The sequence below is a fragment of the Schistocerca gregaria genome, chromosome 5 (genome assembly GCF_023897955.1).
Source record: "Schistocerca gregaria isolate iqSchGreg1 chromosome 5, iqSchGreg1.2, whole genome shotgun sequence".
Lineage (NCBI taxonomy): Eukaryota > Metazoa > Arthropoda > Insecta > Orthoptera > Acrididae > Schistocerca > Schistocerca gregaria.
The window spans coordinates 198,142,123-198,161,981 of NC_064924.1; the positions used below are offsets into that span (position 1 = coordinate 198,142,123).

The following is a 19,859-nucleotide window of genomic DNA, read 5'->3' on the forward strand; positions in this document are numbered from 1 at the left end:
TGTCCTTCAGTGATTACCTCATTATAGAATTAATCTTTATGTTGATGGCCTTAGTTTAAAAAAATGCAACACATTGTTTGCAAGGTCCTGTAGAAGCAAAGAGTTTCAGCAGCATAGTAGCCTGGCCCATAATTCTTGTAATTCTTTGTAATGAAGTTTAAAGTTATTGTTAATGCTAATAGGTCAATATTGTTGTGTCTCATTTCATCTTGCAAATAACAGGTCTCTTCAGATGTATATAATGTCAAAGTCTTACTTAGTTTCAGCTTCTAATTAATGCATTAATCATTTGGAAATGTTTACGACTGGTAGTTATTGTGAATATATTAATAAATCAACGCTGATACTATTGTTATTGTTGCCATCAATACCATACTTGCCAGTGCAGTGCTACCAGTTGTATCCTGACCATATAATCTACAAATTTAGTGCAATAATTTTGGATGAGTCCACTGCAAATAGGATATGAAAGTTATAACTTAAGTGAGTGTTTAAAATGAGACAAATAATAATGGGGAAGAAATCCTACTACTATAGTTTGTTTGTTTCTTTCCAGGTAGCACAAGAAGCCATATAAGGAAAAAGAATTCTAACTCAAAGTCTCATAAGAAACTCAAAGGAAAGGATACTTGTAAGATGACAGGCTCAGAACGCACAAAATGTTCAACCGCAGTGAAACCGTATTGTGTTAAAGCTCACAAGTGTACGTTATGTGATGCAGCATTTGTGCGTGAGGATTCATGGAGGAGTCATATGCGTCAGCACCAAAACCAAGGAGCATATCTGGGAATAGTTAACGATAGTGAAACCCTAGCATCTGTACATTCCATTGCTGCAAACAGTGAAAAGGCCCTTCCGCTAGAAAATGAGCTTGAGGCTTCCAGAAGTTCAACAGTTGAATCTAAACAGACTGTAGTAGCTGTGTCTGTTATTGAGAGTAATGTAGAAGAAAGGGAGGTGAGCTTGACAACAAATGGCTCAATAACAACAGATAATGGAGTATTAACAGAAAGCAATGTTCTTGCAACAAATGAATCTACTGGTACAAATTTGCAGGCTACAAGGGATGGCTGTAACTTGTCTTTCACATCGGATTTGCGAGATAAGGCTACAAAGAATCAGCACGTTGAAGTTGATGTGAGTAGTGTACTAGGAAATGATGCTCTCCAAACTCAGCCTGTATTTCTATATGTTCAAAACGAAGCTCTTGTTGAAGAAAGTACTGTTGTTGAGGGTTTTCATAATACTCAGTTCTTTTGACTGAAAGATGTGGATAGTATATTTCTGTTTTCTCATACCAAAGTTATTTGGTGCACCAAATTATGAGCATCCCTTTCATGTGATATTTAATATTTTTTGTAAGTGTAATTGATATTCTTACAGATGAACATGACGCATCCGTTAAGACTGGTAGGAACAATCGAAGAAAATAAGTAATTTATTGTGTACAGTGGGTTAACCATTGTGGAAGACTAATTACACAGAAAAGGACAACAATTAATCATCAGTTGAACAAAACAATGTGATTATATTTTGTGACTGTCACTCTTATTTTTCATCATTCCATGAGTAAAAGTTCATTTGTTTTGCTGTTGTAATAGCTGTTTCATTACAGTGTATCTCAGAAATTACTGTATGTGTGTTATCTGTTCAAAGGATGCTTCATTGTATGTAAAGGCATTGAAACTGGTATTTTTGTTTGATATTAGGAGCCAATATTTACAGATATGCTTTTACACTTACTCCATGTTGTGATAATTTTATATTCACTGTTACTTCTTAAGAATGCTACAGTATCATATTATAATGTTAATGAACATTTTGTTAGGGGAATTCTGTGTTTTTCTTATTGACAAATTCATGTTGGCATGTCTCAGTCATGTTAATGTTGTCCTTGAGTAAGACAGACTGTGTGTATATCTCATATTTTCGTTGGCTTTTGCAATAATTTATATGCAAAATTGCATAAGCCTCTTTTTTAGCAAACAATACTGAGTAAATTTTATCCTGTACCACCAGTAGTACCTTCAACTTTTTTCCCCGCTAACTCTAATGACTGGAATACTGATATAAAAATAGCTGAGATGACTTAATTCACCTCAGTCTGATCACGTTAAAACATTGTGGGAGTAGTTTTATCATAATGCAATTCTTCTTAAGTATTTATACAAGAACCAACTATTTTTATTAAAAGCTGTGTGTAACAATTCCATTTAATGAGTGGAAGGGAATATTAAAGGCTCAGTGAATTCCTTACAACTGTAATGCTCACTTCATGGGTTACAATGTTCATATGAAGGAAAGCAGAATTGAAATTTTGCATCACATATTATTTTTATGCTGAAATGATTTAAGAATGGTACAAGAATGATCAAAAATATACACCAGTAAACCAAAATTCATTGAAAACATTAAATATGAGTTACAAAGAAAGATGATGTGTAGAAGGGCAAAATACTGACTTTTGACACAATATATTAAGTTATTGAGGCCTTCAGAAAAAATAAATGTAAATGAATGGAATATCTCAAGAAGCCTCAGCCAGATTTGGTAGTGATATTTATATTTTTTCCAGATAACTGTTAGAAATTGAAAGAAATTAAATAAAAATACACACTGGATATTTGTCAGTGTAAGCATTTATTTAATAATAGCACATGAAAAAAAAAAATATGTTGTAAAGATTACATACATTACTCTCCTGTCTTATAAACATTTAGTTGATTTCTGGATGACATATTTGACACAGCATTATGTTACAAATGAGTAAAACTGTATGCTGTCAATGCTGATGTTTTTATTTTCCAGTTTATAGAGTTTTTTGCTATGAGAACGTTTCTGTATGACAACAGGGTTTTCCCAGACCTGTAATTGGAAAACAAGACTGGTTATTTTATTTATTATGTTCTTCATTGTTTGAGTTAAATGAAGAGCAGATCTACCTCTCCCATGTGTTACTACATATTTCTCAAGTACATTCATCAGAGATTTTGCACTATTGGACTATACCCTTACAAATATGAAGTGAAGACCACAAAATCAGAATTTCCTTTCCATGATAATTTCAGTATTATATCATTCATTAAGCCATGTGTGAAGTGCGTTGGAAATTAAAGCAAATTATGGACTGACAGTATGCAATACAGTTTATGTCACTAGAATCTGATGATGTTTAACTCTTTTAGCTGATGAGTGGACCCTTTTTGATTTTTTTGATACTTACAAAATTTAAAGGTTAGTGCTCGTACAACATTTTCCTAAAAGAGTGCACTAAAAATCCCAAAAAGAGTCAAAAAGTTGCCTTTGAAAATTAAGAGATTTCTAAATGTTAATTATGAAGCATTCTCAGCTTATTCACACACTTACCAGTAGCTGACTGCATAATGTAGAAGTGTAGTAATTTTAAAATCATGAAAATATGGGTATTCACACTAAACCAAAATTTGGTACAAAAATGTGAAACATAAAATAAAATTCTTTCTTATTTCTAGAGTCTGAACAGTATTTTTTAAATTTGTATTTTAATTTTTTGTTTCACAATATGGCATTTTGTATGTCTATAAAAAAATTAATTGACAATGTAATGTTAGTTGATAGTTAAGAAATATACTCACCAAGTGATGGAAGGAGAACACACACAAAAAGAGGTTTAACTTTTACAAGGTATCAGAGCAAGTGGCTCCTTCTTCTGGGAGAAGAGTTGAAGGGGAAAGAAGAGGGGTGAAGGAAAAAGATTGGTGAGGTCTAGGGAAAGGGGTACAGTTCAGAAAGTCACCCAGAATCTTTAATAAAGAAGACCTCCAGTTTTTATTGCATATTATGACTGATTTGTCTCAAATCTGTTTTCTGTACTTTGCCAGATGGCACTGCAATCGGTAAAATTAGAACAGCTTCATTTTTGATAGGAACTCTTTACTTTCATTGCATGTAATGGACCACATAAAAATAAATCCTTAAAAATGAATTTTTGTGGAACATCATGTTTTAAAATGGGCATTTCAATGGCTATTGCTTTACCCAATGAGTGCAGTATAGAGGTTGTGTGAACTTTGAACTTGTTGAGGCCTTGGAGGTCTCATGTTTTTACTGTATGAGCCTCCTTCAGCACACTATATTATGTGATGAGCACATTAAGAAAAGTGTACTGCAATAATACCTACAGTGTTGCAAGCAACTGTGATGAATGCCTGCAGGTTTCTTTAGGAAAGAAAGTACACATACACATATTGATACAAGCAACCACATGTGTGCAGGAGGTGTGCTTGCTTGTGTGAATATGTGTGTGTTTCCTTCGCTGAAGAAGACTTTGGGCAAAAGCTATAATATGTAACAGTCTTTTTGGCGTGGCTCTCTTCAATTCAGTAGATCATCTTTATAGCGAGTAGCAATCTATTCTTTCCTAATACTTTCCAACATGGAATTTCCGTTATTCAACATATCATCTGATGTTAATGATCTACTTTTGTGAACCTGACGATGTTCAGTCAGCTGAGCAGTATGTGTAAATAGAGAATTTAGTTAGCAGCTCAAGGTGTAACATGACATATTTCAAATACATGAAACACTTAATACACTAATTGAAGCTCCTATAGTAAAAACCGATTGTTGTTTGTAATACCACACAGTGTGCAAATCCTCCTAGTACAGTCTTAAAGTTAGTTTCTAAGTCAGTGCATACAATTAAAATAGTAGGAGGTACAGGAAGCTGAATAATGAATTAAGAAGAGAAACTGAAGAAGCAAGGGAAAAACGGATGAAACAGAAATACGACGAAATAGAGAAAATGGAGAAAGGGGAAAAGTATGAAATGATATATAGACTGGCTAGTGAGATAGTTTTTTAACATTTAAGGAAGAGGAATAACATGGAAATAGAAAGAGCGGATGGTACTCTAGCAGAAGAACCACAGGAGGTTTTGAACACGTGGCAAGAATATATTGAATTTCTCTATAAGGGGGATGAAATACAAAGAGAAATTAACGTTGAAGAGAAGCAACATATGCCGGAAGATGGAAAGGGATTCACCATCTTGAAAGCAGAAGTAGAAAAGGCGCTGAAGGAGATGAAGAATAGGAAGGCATATGGAATTGATGATTTACCAGCAAAACTGTTGAAGAGTCTGGGAAACAAGGCAAGAAAAGAAATAGTCTACCTTTAAATGAGATATATGACAAAGGGGAATGGCCTGAGGACTTCTTTGCAACAGTTTTGATACCAATAGAGAAAAAAGATAAACACTAAAAAATGTGAAGAGCATATGACCATCAGTCTAATTTCTCATGCAGCTAAAGTGTTGTTGAGAGTGTTGAATAGAAGGCTATATGGCAAGCTGGATAGAGGGATTGCAGAGGATCAGAGGAAAAGAAATAAGAGATGCTATTGGCCTGTTAAAAACTATTGGGGAAAATTATGGAAAAATGTAGAGAAATCTTTGCTGTTTTTATAGATTTAGAAATGGCTTTTGACAGGGTTCAGTGGAACAAGCTGATGGATATTTTGAAGAGGGAAAGATTGGATTGGAAAGAGAGACAACTGATACAGAATATATATTTACACCCGAAAGTAAGGATAAGGATTGGAAGTGAAATGTCAGATGGAAGCAGCATTGGACGAGGTGTTAGACAAGGTTGTTGCCTTTCCCCACTGTTGCTTGATGCATACCTTGAAGTGATTATTGTTAAAGGCATAGATGGAGAAAGAGGAATATGTATTGGTGGAAAGAAAATAGAACTATAAGATTTGCTAATGGCATAGTATTAGTGGCGGAAAGTGAGTGGACAGCTGAAAGAAGCTTGTGTGGAATATGGAATGCAAATAAATACAGCAAAAACAAAAGAGTATGGTCATCAGTACAAGACACAGAATATCCAGTATTAAAATAGGGCAAGCTAACGTTAACCAAGTAAGTGCATTTAAGTATCTTGGAACAAAATAACTTAGACCTGAGATGTCACCAATAAAAGTCTAAGGAAAAGGCTTGGCAAATGTTTTGTCTAGAGTGTGGTACTATATGGGGTAGAAACACGGACACTGAGTCGAGAGAATGAAGAAAATGTGAGAAGCATTTGAGATGTTAATGTGAGGGAGAATGAAGAGGATAAGCTGGATGGAAAGAGTGAGTAATGAAAGAGTATTCGAAAGGGTTGGTGAGAGAAGATGTCTGTTGAAGGTTATAAAAGAAAGGAAAAAGAACTGGTTGAGACGTTGATTGAGAAGGGAGTGCTCACTAGCAGATGTTTTGGGCAGACTGATTTGTGGGAGCAGACTGAGAGGAAGAAGGAGATACAAGATAAATGTAAATGTCGTGTGACTAGGGCCTCCTGTCGGGTAGACTGTTTGCCGGGTGCAAGTCTCTCGATTTGATGCCACTTCGGCAACTTGTGCATCAATGGGGATGAAATGATGATGATTAGGACAACACAACACCCAGTCCCTGAGCAGAGAAAATCTCTGACCCAGCCAGGTATCAAACCCGGGTCCTTAGGATTGACATTCCGTCGCGCTGACCACTCAGCTACTGGGAGCGGACAGATACAAGATGATAGATGACATAAAGGGAAGAGGAAATTGTGCAGATCTTAAGAGTATGGCAGAAGACCGGACAGCATGGAGAACTACCATGTGAACACCAGTCTTTTGGCAGAAAACTAATAATGATCTAAAAAAAAAAAGTTAAAGTTAACGTAATTTCATTGATTATTGTGTTGTGTAGCAGAGTAACGAAAACAAGTTTCAAACAAAAGTTTCATAGCCTTTAGCATAAAAACATAATATGTAATAAAAGTGAGGGTTCCAGTTAAAGTGAAGTTCACCCAGTTTTCACCTGTTCCTGTGCTGTCTAGGATGAAATTAATACGTTACCTTGTAACTGCCTTTGTGGCAAAAACTTTGATCGTAGGATATATATTTCTGGGTGTATTATTCCGCAGATGTTTCAGTTATCATAAATGTATTAAAAATACTCGGGATAAAGTTCATTAGTGTAGTTAATTTATACACATTGCTAACACTGAAAATGAGAAACAGAAAACAAAACAAAAAATATTCGTAGAGCATTGGCTGTGTGTTTGGACCTGTGGAAATGCAGAGAATTTAAATCTCTTGGAAGTTAATAGAAAATTAGAAGAGATTACAGTCATTGGGTCAGAATTGACCATGGTAGCAGCAAAATTGTGTGTGCACTTATAGAAGCAGGGGGAGCAAAGGTAGCAAAAGGGTACACTCCAATACTAGTAAGAGTCAAACATTGTGACATGCTATATGTCTTCACTGAGTGAAGTTCTCATTTAGAAGAAGAATAGAAACAGGCTGTACAATATTTATCACATTAGCTATAGACTATACTTTGTTTGCAGCACTCCATAAAGCTACCTGCCCTGAAAATGTAGCTATTGTCCACATTGATGACTGTGGGTTCATTGTCAGTTGTTTTATTCACAGATGATAATGCTCACTGTTCATGTTAATTTGTGCAGACTGATTTATATTTTCAGTTACCTCACAGTAACATTCCAACAGTACTCATCACACACTTTTTTGGGATAATTCTCAGCCTCTCAAGTATTCCGTCACAAAATCCAAAGCTAATAGCAGAGCTACAAATGCAAACAGACCATGTGGGCTAGTGCTTAGTGTTTTTTAAATAAGGTCGAGGTCCCAGATTCAGTTCCTCCTGCTGACAATATTGATTTCCATCATCCTCCCCCCTCCTGGTGGAGTGGCTTAGTCTAGTGGAATCAACTGGAAAACTACTGGAATATAAAAGCAAGAAATTGGCATGCAAGTCACTGAAGCAGCATTCCGTCAAAAGACTTGCACCAGGCAAGCTGGCACACACTGTTGTTGGAGAGTGAAGTGCTTTAAATACTATGACAATAGATCTTATTGTTTGCAAGATTCCAGACCTGTTCTTTAGAATATAGGTCATGATGGCAGTAGATAGGGAACCATTCTGTTGCATAATTTTGTCAGTGGAATAAAGAGGAGAAGGTTTTTGCTCCTTAATTAATGAAAAGTTTGACTTTTCTTGTCTCTACATATATTTGTTTTCTCTCCATTTCTGCATGACAGTTCAAAGTTTTGCTTTTATAGTCATAGAGGAGAAATTACTGCTCAAAATCATGTCCCTCCTTCTGTAATTTGACACCACTGACTTAGTTTTTGCATGTCAACATGTGCTTGCACCTTCCATTGGCTTCTTTGTTGGCACTACTCACTTTTCTTGTTCTCATTGTCAGTAAAATTAATGATATAAACCACAAATTGCCATGGCTTTCCACAGAGGTATTTTCTGTGTTCACTTTTCACACTCACACTACAAGGTAACAACATGCACTGCTTTGATTTTGAATGTAAATGTATCTAGTCAACACATGCCCACAATAGTTCCTGCTACAGCTGATTTACCACCTTGCTTTGTCAAGTAATAATTGAAGAAGTTGGAGCATTAATGATAAAAAGGTTTGTGAGCAAAGTGAGGTCTTATTTATATCCCTATTTTTATATCGTTTCCTTAACAAATTTATGCTAGCCTCCAACACCACACTTATCTAACTTAGCTGCTGCTCATTTCTAATTGCATCAGTATCAGCACTACCTTAAACAGTTACCAACCCCTCTCTCTCTCTCTCTCTCTCTCTCTCTCTCTCTCTCTCTCTCTCTCCTTTATTTATTTTATTTGTTTGTTTATTTTTTAAATGACTCTGTAGCTGTCAACAAATGAAAAAATTCACAACAGCAAGCAGTTGCGGGGCCATTAAAAAAATTTTCAGTAACAGAGACCCCATGTTGAAAGAAAATTATATCTTACTACCCTTGATCAAAAAGAAAAAGTTAAAAAAAATGGAGAGGGGAATAGAACACAAACCAGATAAAAAATAGATGCAAAACAAATTATAGAGAAATGGAATGAAACAAAATGGATTAATAGTATGCTTTCAGGCATATAACCAAGTTATTGATTCCATTTCATGAACAATATTTCAATGACTGATTCAATTGTTTTCTTTAGGTGCTGCAAAATGAGCAATTGGAGAGTCCAAGTAGTGACTACACAAACTGTGCATAAAAATCAGCAACTCAGTTGTATTTTAGAAAGTATGCCACTAATCAGTCATGCCAAGGAAACCTGAAAGGTCAAGCAAATCAGGCATTTGTGACCATTTTTGTAACAAAATGTCGTAGCATGTGTACCTGGTGAGCAACTGATGAACAGAAAAGAGATAAGTGTTTGGTTGATAGAGGAGTACGAACTGATCTTCGGGAACAAAAAGAAGCTAGATCAGGATATGTGATACAACTCATTAAATTTGTAGCTGTGTTTGTTGAAGTGAACCAGAAGATTTTGCTGTAATTTTCTGGAATATGTTCTACAAATGTAAGTGCAGATAATTTCTTGCTGACTTATAGAGCATTGCATGTAGTGCTTCATTATGGACATTTTTATATAGAAGCTTTCAGAGATTATCTCTTATCATGATTTTCCTGAAATGGGCTTTGATTAAATAGCTGCTGACTGCACTTAAGACCAGTAAGTAGCAGTTTTTATACCTATTTTTCAGAAGGGTAATTAAGTGCTCTGTGAGGGATATGGAGCAATAGCGTTACTGTTCCATTGCGTTAAGATTTGTGAAAAGATAATTTTACAGAAAATTAGAAACAAGATAGAACCACAATTAAGAGAACAACAACAATAACAAGGATTTCATCCTGGAAGAGCAGCTATTGATGAGATATTGACAACTAGACAGATAGTAGAAAATAAATCAGAACCTGGAAAAGACATTGCAGTTACAAATATAGATATACAAAAGGCTTATGACTGTTAGAAGGGAAGAGAGATGGGATTGTCTGAAAAGAAGGGAACTGTTAAAAAGAGTCCAGCTCAAAATCAGAAACATGTATAACAAATGCCTGAATTATGTTATAACAGATATTAAAAAATCAGAACAAGTTAGAACAGATAGAGTGATTTGACAAGGAAGTGTGCTCCATCACTGATCTTCAGTACAGGGTTTATCAAAAAGCACTTTACAGTTTTGGAAATTCATAAAAACTTATTCATACGACTTACAGGCTTAGTCTTGGTGTCACCTTTAAGGAAAATAGATCAAGTTTTGATACTTTTGTAAGTCATCCAGGATGTACTTAATGTCAACTATCCACATAAGTTAATAGGCCAAGGTGCACCAATTGCATGGTCTCCTTGTTTCCATGTGCACTGGATGTGACACTTCTTGACTTTTTCTTTCAGGGAATCAAAAAATGGTACCTTGTTTGTTCATCTTGTACCAGCTTCTCAATCAGATCTCAGAGTTAGAATCTACTTTGCAATTAAACAAGTCACTCCTGACATGCTGCAGCGAGTTTGTCAAGAAATTAGCTTCACATGAAATGTTGCCACATAACTAGAAGCAAATGTCTTTTGCAAAGTGTGAGATCATAAAATTTTTATGAATTTTTACAAATTTTGCTGAAAATGCAAAACTGTTAACCTTTAAGCGAAACTGCAAGACAATCAAGGAAATTCTATGCATTCACATCATTTGGAGTTAATGACAGAAATTCGATTCACATTATGGCAATGAAATCTGAATATCAATGACAACCGATTCTATCCTACTTTGATGTTGTTGTTGTTGTGGTCTTCAGTCTTGAGACTGGTTTGCTGTAGCTCTCCATGCTACTCTATACTGTGCAAGCTTCTTCATCTCCCAGTACCTACTGCAACCTACATCTTTCTGAATCTGTTTAGAGTATTCATCTCTTGGTCTCCCTCTATGATTTTTACCGTACATGCTGCCCTCCAATACTAAATTGGTGATCCCTTGATGTCTCAGAATATGTCCTACCAACCGATCCCTTCTTCTAGTCAAGTTGTGCCACAAACTTCTCTTCTCCCCAATCCTACTTTGATATATATCGATATCTTATCTCATATTGGGTATTGCAAACTTAATTTCCTGCGCAGTGATCTAAGACGTTCAACAATGCCTGATGCAGTCTCTGATTGGCAGTATATTGCATGTTTATTAATATGGTAGTGACAGGTTTTGCTCAAGAAAAAGAATTTTAATCTGAAGGATTTTACAAGTTTAACAAAACTGGAAAGATATTTATGTATAAATGCTGCAATGTGTGAATTGAGTGACAGGGAGAGGACATGAGTCTAAAACATATTAATTACAGTTCTTTCCATTAGTAGACAAGGAGAAGGTACTAACAACAACAGGTAAGTTACTGTGACAGCAGTATAGTGGTAAAACGAGTGAAAACCGATGAAGAAGAATTCATTTTATCAACAACCCGAGCTTTCATCAAGGCTAGTAGTCCACTGCAAAGTGTTGATTATACAAAACTCAGAGAGTGGATGAACAAATATGTACATCGTTTCTGTAATATTACATATTTTTGGAGAAGAAGAGTTACGAGTTTAACTTGGTGCTAGTGTGATTACAGGACTCTGGAGAAGCAATTTTGCTATTGTTACTAAAACTAGACACGCATTGTATTATGTAACAAAATGTAGTTTCATACTTGCCTAGAATTAACCATCCCACCACAAAAACTACTCTTACTTTTATAGCATGTATGAAAGATAGGCTTTGTGAATCAGCTATGTTCGTACTTTTCTGTGCTACAAACGATATTTAGGCTTAGGTAATGCATGCTGGATCCTCATTCATTTCAAAGGCAAAGAAATTATCAATTTAATTCCTTAAATGGTGTTAAATAGTACTCTAATGTAAGGTCTATTAACATTTGTAATGGTCTGGAGACTTGCCCTCATATGGAAGACTGCAGGAAGGTTCTGTACCTCAAATCATCAAGAGGAAAAGAAAAAAACTAAAAGAAGCTGTGAAAGATGAAAGTATTTTAATACTCTTGAGTTGAAATGATAGACAGAAAAGGGCAGTGTGTGTTCATGGTTCTGCTAAAAGTACCTAGCTGTTTATGGGGGGAGTTGAAGTTACTGCAAATGCAAATGCTACAGAATGTTCACAAGCAATTATGAGTGTAATTCAGAAACTTGAAATAAATGTTGATTCTATACAGATACATCATAAAAAAGGCATGGTAAGAATGGAGTCAGCTGATGGTTGAAGACATAAGTAAATCCAAACACATCTTCATAACCCATGGCCTTGTAGGAATTTGAGGTTGTAAAGGCACTTTTGTTTGTTGGGACACTATCCACATCTGTTGCAATTGCATGACTGATCTTATTAAAGAATGGAAACACTCAAGTTGTAATATCAACAATATTAGGAAAAGACTGTTACACGTTATAACTTTTGGCCAAAGCCATCCTCAGCGAAAGAACACACACACATTCACACAGGCAAGCACACCTCATGCTCACTGGACCATATGCAATATGGGTGCAATATAAATAGCTATTTGGAGCGAAGTGGGAAAGGCGGAGTGATAGTAGGATAGTAGGCCAAAAGCTGCAATGTGTTACAGTCTTTTTGCTGTTCCTGTCTGCATCTCAACAGTCATCTGCATGGTGAGTAGCAATGTATTCTGTTCCCAATATTGTTGATCTTATTAAAACCAATACGTTTATTTGAATTTGAAAGAAAAATAAAGGTAATAATTATGATCCAAAGTTGATCACCATGTGACACTACATACAGATGCTTGATTTCAATGGCTGGTTCACAACCCATGGCATCTGGATTGTCCTGTACACCACCAGCTTTTAAGAAGTGCGCAGATGGGAATTAACCTTACAACACATTTTCTGCTATCACAATCATCCCAGCCTCAACCTACAAAACCTACCAACCCCAACCAAAATTCATGTCTCTTCACCCTGTAGTGCATTGCTCACTGCCAATTCATCCACAAGCCTTTCCCCTCTCTTCTCCTCGCGTTTTCTGTCCCACCCATTCTACCCCCCCCCCCCCTCCCCCCTCTCCCCCAATCCGCCGCAGCCTCCAAATACTGTGTCTGGCAGCCTTGCCTTGGCAGCAGAATTGAGGATCGTAGAAATGTTTTAAGTAGAGTAATAGATAATTAATGAAAAGGAAAGGCAAATATGACCTATGTTCAAACATCTGATTCTTATTGTTATCTTTCATATTCGAATTAGGTTTCTTAGAAAATATAAACACGCTTACTGATTTACATGGGGTGATGTGTGAGGGTACAGAATTTTTACTGATTTAAATTTGGGATTTTTCCTCTAACCATTAGAAGTGGGAAGTGCTCTGTATCCTTATCAATTATAATGAAGCAAACATGCTAGTAATTAGCCTTATTATAGAGGTTATACAGATAAAATACTATGCAAGAGTGTTGCAGGAAATTTTGTGCCCATTCAAATATTTGTTTTGTGTTGTATTATTTTTTTCCGGTGTTCCTTGTGTGGCATGTGACTCTTGGAGTTTGGAGCAGTCACCCTTACATCATAACAAATACCTAAGGGAACCTTTGGAATATAAAATGACAAGATATTGTCATCAATGTGGAAACATGATAATAAAGGATAACATCTCTGTTGAAAAGTGTTGTACAATTTGAATTAGTGTAAATTAAGTCCCCATTCAAAACAGATACCTGTAGTTGGAATAATAATAAATGTTCATGATTCTATGGACTTGTTGACATTCATTTCACCAGTAGGGACTGGAGATTGATTATTAAGTAATACACTAATAAGAAACACTTATCAAGAATTTTTATGGTTTTATTGTAGCAAGATTCTGTCCCATCTCCAACCACCACTCACACAAGGTGTAACTGACACAACAGTGTCACATGCCATACACTGAGCACTGGCGTCAGCAAAGCTGGGTTCGCATGTTGCAGCCAGCTGGCTGGACACTGGCTCTCATGTCAAGGGTCACATGTCCTTCTCCATAAGCAGTGGGAACCATGGTTTTACACTGTGCTGAGAAAGCATATATGTATGTGTGAATTAAAGTGTTAATGAGAGATGAGCATATCTGTGCCATCACCAGCCTGCAAACCTGCATCAGTCCTCTACCATCTGCCTTCTTGAACTGTAGCCACCCCTCCACCCCCAGGATTGGCTGCATTTGGCGTTACAAGGGTGGTGGAACCATCTTCAGTGGGCAGGAGACATATTATCATTCATGCAGCATGATGCCTGGCCCACAGCCTGCAGTGTCAACACAGTGTGGTGTGTGTAACAGAGCCATTGATTATTTTTGGTGTGTGTGACAGATGTGGGATCTAGGTGGGTATGTCACTCTAAATTAAAGATTATTTTGGTTAGGCCAGAGGACCAGACTGATATCTCTAAATTTCAGAGTAACTGCAGAGAGCAGTTCGTTGAGTGTAATCTGCTTGGGTGTACAGCACTGTGCTCAGAGATGGACTTGTTGGGAGACAATGCAGAGAGTCTACATGGTTAATGATAAGATGGAAAGTGTAATTTTTTGGTAATTTTCAGTCTATGAGGTGTTATGTGGTTTTACTGTCTTTATTGCATATGGAGGGAGGATAAAGGTTTTGCAATGGCGTAAGCAGGAATAACTTTTATTGACTGCGAAAGTAGCACAGCTGTCAGTGGATAATACCGAGCTGTGAGGGCAGGTTAGATTTAAGGATAAGCAAGTAACATTGCTCCAAGCGCCAGACCATGAGGTGCATCCAGCTGCTACCAGGGTAATCATTTCCTTTTCAGGAAGTTTGTCTAAGGGTGTGGTAACATTCATGGAGGACCTGATGATGTCGACAGGTATAGGTTTTTGGTCTGGCAGTCAAGTGTTATGGGTGGCTAAATTACATCTAGTGGGAGAGGCAAAAACTTTTGTATGATGTACAGAGGTGCTGAGGAATGCAGATATGTTGGAGCATTTGAGTCATGGTCTTCTGCAGAGGAGCAAGAAACAGAATGGTGCAAGTTTCTTTTGGGAGCAGTTGAGTACTGTTACAAAGAGGCATGGAGAAGCATTAGATGGCTCTGCGGATAGGGTAATGAAGGTTATTGTCTATACATATGAACTGAGGGGAATGGTAAAGGAAACCCAGTAAAGAGTGCTCAACACTTTCCTAAAAGGCTTAGCACTTGGTATGTCAAGAACAGTACTCACCAGTGGTTCAAAGGATCCCCATTCAACTGTTAGGTTAGCAATGGAATGTAAAGAGATTGATATGTCAACAAATGTCTGTGATGGGTGTGGCATATTTTGCAGAAATGTAAGATGTTAAAGATGTGGATGGATATATCATGTACAGAGGCAGTGCTGCCAGCCTCATTGGGACAAAGGTAACATGTATGAGCAGCAGAATTATGCTAATGGCAATAGGGGTGGACAAGAAGGAAATGAGCAGCTGTTACAAGCAAGAGGGAACCCAAAATCCACTGAAAGGTGTTCCACATGTGTGCAGAGGTGAAATGTGGAATAATAGATGTTGGATGCGGCAAGAAGCTTAAGTTTTTGTTGGATTCAGGAAAACATGTTCATAAGCCAGTAGGGACCTAGTGAATCCAAGGTGATGGAATACACCACTCTCTAGGCTGTGTGGGGTTGGAGATAATGATATAAGAGCATTGCAGTCAACGGGGATTGATTTTCTGGCTGAAGGAGTTCAGTTTAAGCAATCTGTGGAAATAGTCACTTGTAAGCGAGGGTTACAGTATGATTCTGAGGTTGGACTTTTTATATCAGCATTGTGCCAAAGTTGACCTATGGCAAAGTGTGCTGGAACTTATCATGAAAACATTCCAGGTAGGGTATGTCAGTATAGAGCTGTCATTAGGTATGTCTATTGTATTGGTTCAAATGGCTCTAAGCACTATGAGACTTAACATCTGAAGTCATCAGTCCCATAGACTTAGATCTACTTAAACCTAACTAACCTAAGGACATCACATCCACGCCCGAGGCAGGATTCAAACCTGCGACCGCAGCAGCTGTGTGGTTGCAGACTGAAGTGCCTAGAGCTGCTCGGCCACAGCAGCCGGTCTCTATTGTATTGGGCAATCCAATTAAGCTATGTACAAATACACTAGTGCTTGATTTACATGATTGTGTTCCAGGTGACAGTGGATCATTGCTTTGCAAAATTGTGAAGCCAGGCTTAACCTGTCAATATGTTATGTATAAGACAACTGTTGATAGGGCATAATGTGTGGGTACAGAAAGTTTTATAGTTGAGAGGAGTACTGTATGTTACAAGAGAGAAATGACAGGAAGATAGTACCCCTGAATCGATAATTTTGGGGCCAAGGAGCTGAAGTTTGCACATACTGGAGGAGAATGATTGGTGCACAGAGGGTGTAAAGCAGGGGCAGACACAACTCACCACTAAGACCGTATTATGTAAAAAGTTGGAGCATTGGAAGGGAGTACAGGGTGTGTGAACAGAGGAGCTCTGTTGGAGTTTGAAGACTTGAGTTTTCCTTGCGGTTTGCCACCAGTGCCATCCATTACACAGCATTGAACTGTGAAAGGTAATGAATTACCAGTGTACTGGAAACCATACTGGATAACTCAATCCTTGCAAGTGATTATAGAGTAGTTTATCAACGTGTCTTTGGCTGATGGTAGAAGAGAGCAGTAATACATAGGAGCAGGTATTATGGTTGTGCTTAAGAAGTCTACTGATGATTCTAAGAAGAACAGATTCAGCTTTGATTACTGTCATTTTAGTACAAGGGGCATTCAATAAGTAATGCATTTTTTGGGAGGTGGTAACTTCTGCCATGAATGTCACAGTGGTTTACAGATTATAAATGTAGATGAAGAATTAAAGGATTTCTATTGGGTTACTTTTAGTCTACTGAAGAGTATCTTCACAAGACTTAAAATTACTGAATTAGGTTATAATTACTATTAGCACTATATTACTTCATAATTTAGGTCATTCTATTTTACTGCATTGAAATAAAGAATACATTTTTTCTGTTCCCACTTTACAGAGACTTCTCACTGAGGGATTCATTGAATATGGCCGCGCGGGATTAGCCGAGCAGTCTAAGGCGCTGCAGTCGTGGACTGTGCAGCTGGTCCTGGTGGAGGTTTGAGTCCTCCCTCGGGCATGGGTGTGTGTGTTTGTCCTTAGGATAATTTAGGTTAAAGTAGTGTGTAAGCTTAGTGACTGATGACCTTAGCAGTTAAGTCCCATAAGATTTCACACACATTTGAACATTTTTGAACATGGAATATGATTTACGATATGAAACATAAAATTTTATTTAAAAGCTGTAAAACACAAACACATTGTCTGTTGAATAGATATTAAATGGTGATGGGGACAAGTTAAAAGATAATCTTTCTGTATAAGATGACATTGTGAAATACATAAAGAACAATAAGGAGAAAATGCCAAGATAGTGTCTTGGTTTCATAATAAAAGTAGCAAGTTTTCTTATGACCTGTACAGTCATGAACAGCATTTGGCTTTAAATGTTTGAAATGTTAGAGAAACATTTTGCGTTTCTAAAAGAATGAATGTTCTAGATGTTTATGTGTACACAAAAAGAAAAATTATAAATGGAGAAGAAAGAATGGAAATGATGTATTTTTAGTGCCGTATGTTGTTATTACATACCAAGCAATTTAGCAATTTAGCAATTTAAAAATCAAGTTCAGCAGTTGAAAAAGTAGTTCAAGCAGTTGAAAAACTATTGACAAAAAAATCTATAAAATGGCATTGGATGTCACCAAACTCAAGAAAACTATTGTGAGTCATCTTACTGTTATATGCATGGTGTGTTACAGGTCATTGATATGTTGTCAAACTGATAGCAATGCAACTGATGACTGAACTGAAATATTTTAACAGCATGAGAGAGAATTCTTTCAGCCCCAAGAAATTTTAGTTGAAATAAGATAGAAATTGGATGGTAAATAACTGACTTGATGGAACCAGTATGTCAATTTTTGTATACTTTCTGTATCTTTTTGAAAAAGAGATTGTAGTTCTGTGATCATTAGTTCATTTTTGTGTCTCATTTTGCCATTTCAATGATAGTGTTCTTATACATGGGATTTTGATATACTGGTAATTAACCAATGAAATATGCACAACATGTTATTAAAAATGAAACCATTTATCTTATGGTAAATGGCTTGCTAAATACCATCTTAGTGTGTTGAATCCATCTCTCTTCAAGAATATTTCCCTGTGCTGAGGCAATATCATGTGCATTCTTTAGAAGACTGTTGGCCTTCTTGATGTTACCTTTAATGTAGTTGTAATAAGCCATCAAGTGCAAGAATCTGAAAACACACAGATTTTCTCAGAGAAAGTAATGTACCTCAAGAATCTGAAAACACACAGATTTTCTCAGGGAAAGTAATGTACCTCATTATGTTAATATTTAGCTTATTGCTATACATGTACACATAATCAAACTTACCGTGGTTGTGTGACTTTCATGGCACCTACAACCTCGTGTAATGCGTGGATAAGATCTTTAATCAACTGACACTTCTCAAGTGCAGGTGCGAGTGGATTTTGTGTGTGAGAACTTATAAGTAATCCCTCAAGTAAATTAAGAGAAGTGTTAATATTTCCCATTGAGATGTCTGGTAGCACTATGTTGTGTGGTACAGCATAATTTTCCCATAGAGTAGAACTTTCCCAGTCCCTTATGCGTATGCACCTAAATGTTATGAAAGAAAAAATGAGCACAATAAGTAAATTGGATTAAGTTTTATTATTATTATTATTATTATTATTATTATTATTATTATTATTATTACAGTTATTCATTGTGTATAATTATCAGCCACTTAAGCTAACCTTCTTCCTTTATTATATCTGGTACTCAGCTTTATGATGGATGGCTGTATGGCGAAGATCAAGTGCCAAATAAAAAAACTCAGCCTGATAGTGAAAATGAGAATTTATGTTTTCAAACACCTTTTATTTTTAATATAATCTTCTTTAACACTAATACACTTTGTCCAGTGGCATTCCAGTGACATTATTTCTTCTTTCTAGTGTTCCTGTGAATGTGCTGCAAGATACTCATCTGCAGCTGTGACTGCTACTTAGTTGGAGAAAAATGCTGGTCAGCAGAAAGACTAGTCTCTCCCAAAAAATTTCAATAGTCACTTTATGTATAATAATGCATCAGACGAAACAGTGCACGGTAGTTTTTGTGTTCAAGATACTCTCTATGTAGTCTTACACACTTACAGTTAACATCGATCTTGGTAAATAAATGTTTGGATTGATAGCATTTCACCTGTACCAGATTTAGGTTTTGAATATATATTAAATACATAACAATTCCTACCATTGTATGTATGCCAAGAGACATCAATGGAATTAAAACTCTAAACATAAAATTTACCATACTTGTTACAAAATGCAGTTCTCAGTTTTTCTTCATAAGTAACTTTAGGAGATTGCAACTCCTTACATATATCTTCAATTCATAAATGTATCCTACAGACATGTAATGTAGCCTTATTAATAATTATCTTCTGGTAGTTATTTTGAAAACCACCATTTCATACATAATATTGTACTCTGAAAGGTTAGGAAAATTTATGGCATATGTATCAGATGACTGCTTACCATGCATAAACTACACATTTTTGAACTAAATTCCTTGCCTCCAGCACCCGGAGGAGCATCTCAGACATCACCTGAATAAGTTATCCAGCTTGCTGACATTGCACTGCCAGACTGGGGCACCATTATCCAACCTCCACACTACCCACAGTATTCCTCCTCATGAACACCTTCTAGCATGCAGACCCTGCAGTAGCTGACCTTTTCAACTTGACACATCCCCTAAAACTCCCTTCCAACACTCCACTAAACCCAGAGCTTAAACTATCCCAAGCCACTGCTGTTAATCTGTCCACAAAAAACCTCAGTCCCACAGAAATTCCAGTCCTATGTAAAGGCCTCAACTACGAAAC

General features: G+C 36.6%; 2 protein-coding genes across 4 annotated transcripts in view; one reads left to right on the forward strand and one right to left on the reverse strand.

Moving 5' to 3' along the window:
• Positions 1-2,786, forward strand: part of LOC126271857 (zinc finger protein 239-like) — a 260,845-nt gene extending 258,059 nt beyond the window's left edge. For all 3 annotated transcript variants that reach the window (XM_049974191.1, XM_049974192.1, XM_049974193.1), the window contains exon 9: positions 557-2,786. In XM_049974191.1, coding sequence (XP_049830148.1) covers positions 557-1,260 — 704 coding nt within the window. In that variant the 3' untranslated portion in view covers positions 1,261-2,786. The remainder of the gene's footprint in view (positions 1-556) is intronic.
• On the reverse strand, positions 2,752-19,636 carry LOC126271859 (adenylate cyclase type 10-like). The gene is made up of 4 exons (XM_049974196.1): positions 19,510-19,636; positions 18,341-18,586; positions 18,062-18,200; positions 2,752-2,865 (listed from the first exon to the last, which is right to left on the reverse strand). Exons 1-4 carry the CDS (start codon positions 19,575-19,577, stop codon positions 2,752-2,754), a joined length of 567 nt encoding a protein of 188 aa, XP_049830153.1. The 5' UTR covers positions 19,578-19,636.
• Positions 19,637-19,859: the final 223 nt, after the last annotated feature.

What these genes read in the sequence shown, in the direction of transcription:
- LOC126271859 (XM_049974196.1), bottom strand. Translation starts at nt 19,577, where the DNA reads ATGTCTGAGATGCTCCTCCGGGTGCTGGAGGCAAGGAATTTAGTTCAA. An exon ending in ATGAAAGTCACACAACCACG is followed by an intron (nt 18,201 to 18,340) that starts GTAAGTTTGATT and finishes GTGTGTTTTCAG; the next exon opens with ATTCTTGCACTTGATGGCTT. An exon ending in GGATTCAACACACTAAGATG is followed by an intron (nt 2,866 to 18,061) that starts GTATTTAGCAAG and finishes TTCCAATTACAG; the next exon opens with GTCTGGGAAAACCCTGTTGT.